Source organism: Apteryx rowi, unplaced genomic scaffold, assembly GCF_003343035.1.
Source record: "Apteryx rowi isolate R43461 unplaced genomic scaffold, aptRow1 scaffold_1469, whole genome shotgun sequence".
Lineage (NCBI taxonomy): Eukaryota > Metazoa > Chordata > Aves > Apterygiformes > Apterygidae > Apteryx > Apteryx rowi.
In genome coordinates, this window is record NW_020447718.1 from 36920 (window position 1) to 38357 (window position 1438).

Here is a 1438-nt window from a genome sequence, read left to right on the forward strand (position 1 = left end):
TCTGAGCAAAACTCAGTGCTGTGCAGGGAAGAAGTGCCTGGAATTTCTCAGGAGTTCAGACACCATGAGAGAAAACGAACTTCAGTTCAGCCTTCCATGTAGTTTTTAGGTGTGCTATTTAAATTTTTTGTTACTGTAATTTTTTTTACCATAAGACCACAGTAGCCAAGGGAGCAGGGGAAAAGCCCCACTGGAGATGGGAGTGGGAGTGGGGTTTGTGTAAGTCTTATGAACTGTGTGTTTCTGCCTGCAAGGGGGAATGGAAACCTGGTACTCCGAGCCGAGCTTCATATCCCATAAGACTGTTAACAAAGACAACATAAGGAGAAGAAAAAAACAGAAATCTGATGGTTTAGTGCAGCAGAACTTTATTGAGAAAGAAAGTAAGAGGAAAACAGTACAAACAGACCTGTCGACACAGCCACATACCCACTGCAGGCAACAACTAATTGCTTGCACTGGGGTAAGACACTTCATGCAAGATTCTCTTTCCAATTGAGTTTAAAATCCTTGCATTTTAAAAACATATTTAGTCAATGACAAATATCCTAAATCAGAATTGGAAAGGAAAAAAAAAAAACAGAACTGAGACAGGAAGTAATTACACCACTCATCTGAGTCAAAAGGAGTTCGACACTTCAGCAACCACAGATGTTTCAGCTGCCTTTAGCATGGCCCGCAGGCTCCTTGGAGGAACCAGCTGTACCGGTGGGAGATGGATGGGATGAGGTACCCGTCGCTGAGCATGGAGAGGGCTGAAACTCTGGATCTGTACCTGAGAGTGGCGCCAGTGTCGTATGGGGAGGTGGACAGGCTCCCCGAGGTGAGGTATCCCCCCAAAGCAAAGGAGCCACCAAAGGCGGGTGCTCCAGAGGAGCCCACGACGGACTGCTGGGGGAAGGAGCTGAGGATGGGGCCGGGGAAGGTGACCACCACGGGCGGCAGCTGGATGAGGGCCGTCGAGTCGGGGCACTGCCGGGCACACAGCTCGTTGCAGCTGTCGGCGATGGGCTGTGGGCAGGTGATGCTGGTGGTGGTGGGGCAMAGGTCGTAGGAGGACATCTTGCTGGAAGGGAGGTCAATTTGCAATGGATAGGAATGGAGGAGACTAGAAGCAAGACAGAGGGCTTACAAGACTAAGTTCAAAATGCTGATATGAGAGAAATTACTGTGCTGTGTTACCCTGTGCTTTTGCATGTTTGAAATGCTGCTAAGCATTTCATTGAAATGCAGCTAAGCAGGAATGCCCTGGCTACCTGTAGCAGCGACCTGCTCCCTGTCACACACTAAATCAGACCTGACTGCCCACATCTTTAACCATAAAGGTTAATTGCATCTTTTCCCCTACATCATGGTCTTGAGGGATCAGTTTATTGTTCAATATTTTGTGTCCAGTTTGCTTTGAAGTTCTGCCCTTGCACTTGCTCAGATTTTTTCT

The 1438-nt window shown here is 47.9% G+C and overlaps 1 protein-coding gene across 1 annotated transcript; it reads right to left on the reverse strand.

Annotated features, from left to right (window-relative positions):
• Positions 1 to 666: 666 nt before the first annotated feature.
• Positions 667 to 1062, reverse strand: LOC112962357 (scale keratin-like). Its single transcript, XM_026058423.1, has one exon. It carries the CDS (start codon positions 1060 to 1062, stop codon positions 667 to 669), a length of 396 nt encoding a protein of 131 aa, XP_025914208.1.
• Between the last annotated feature and the right edge of the window lie 376 nt (positions 1063 to 1438).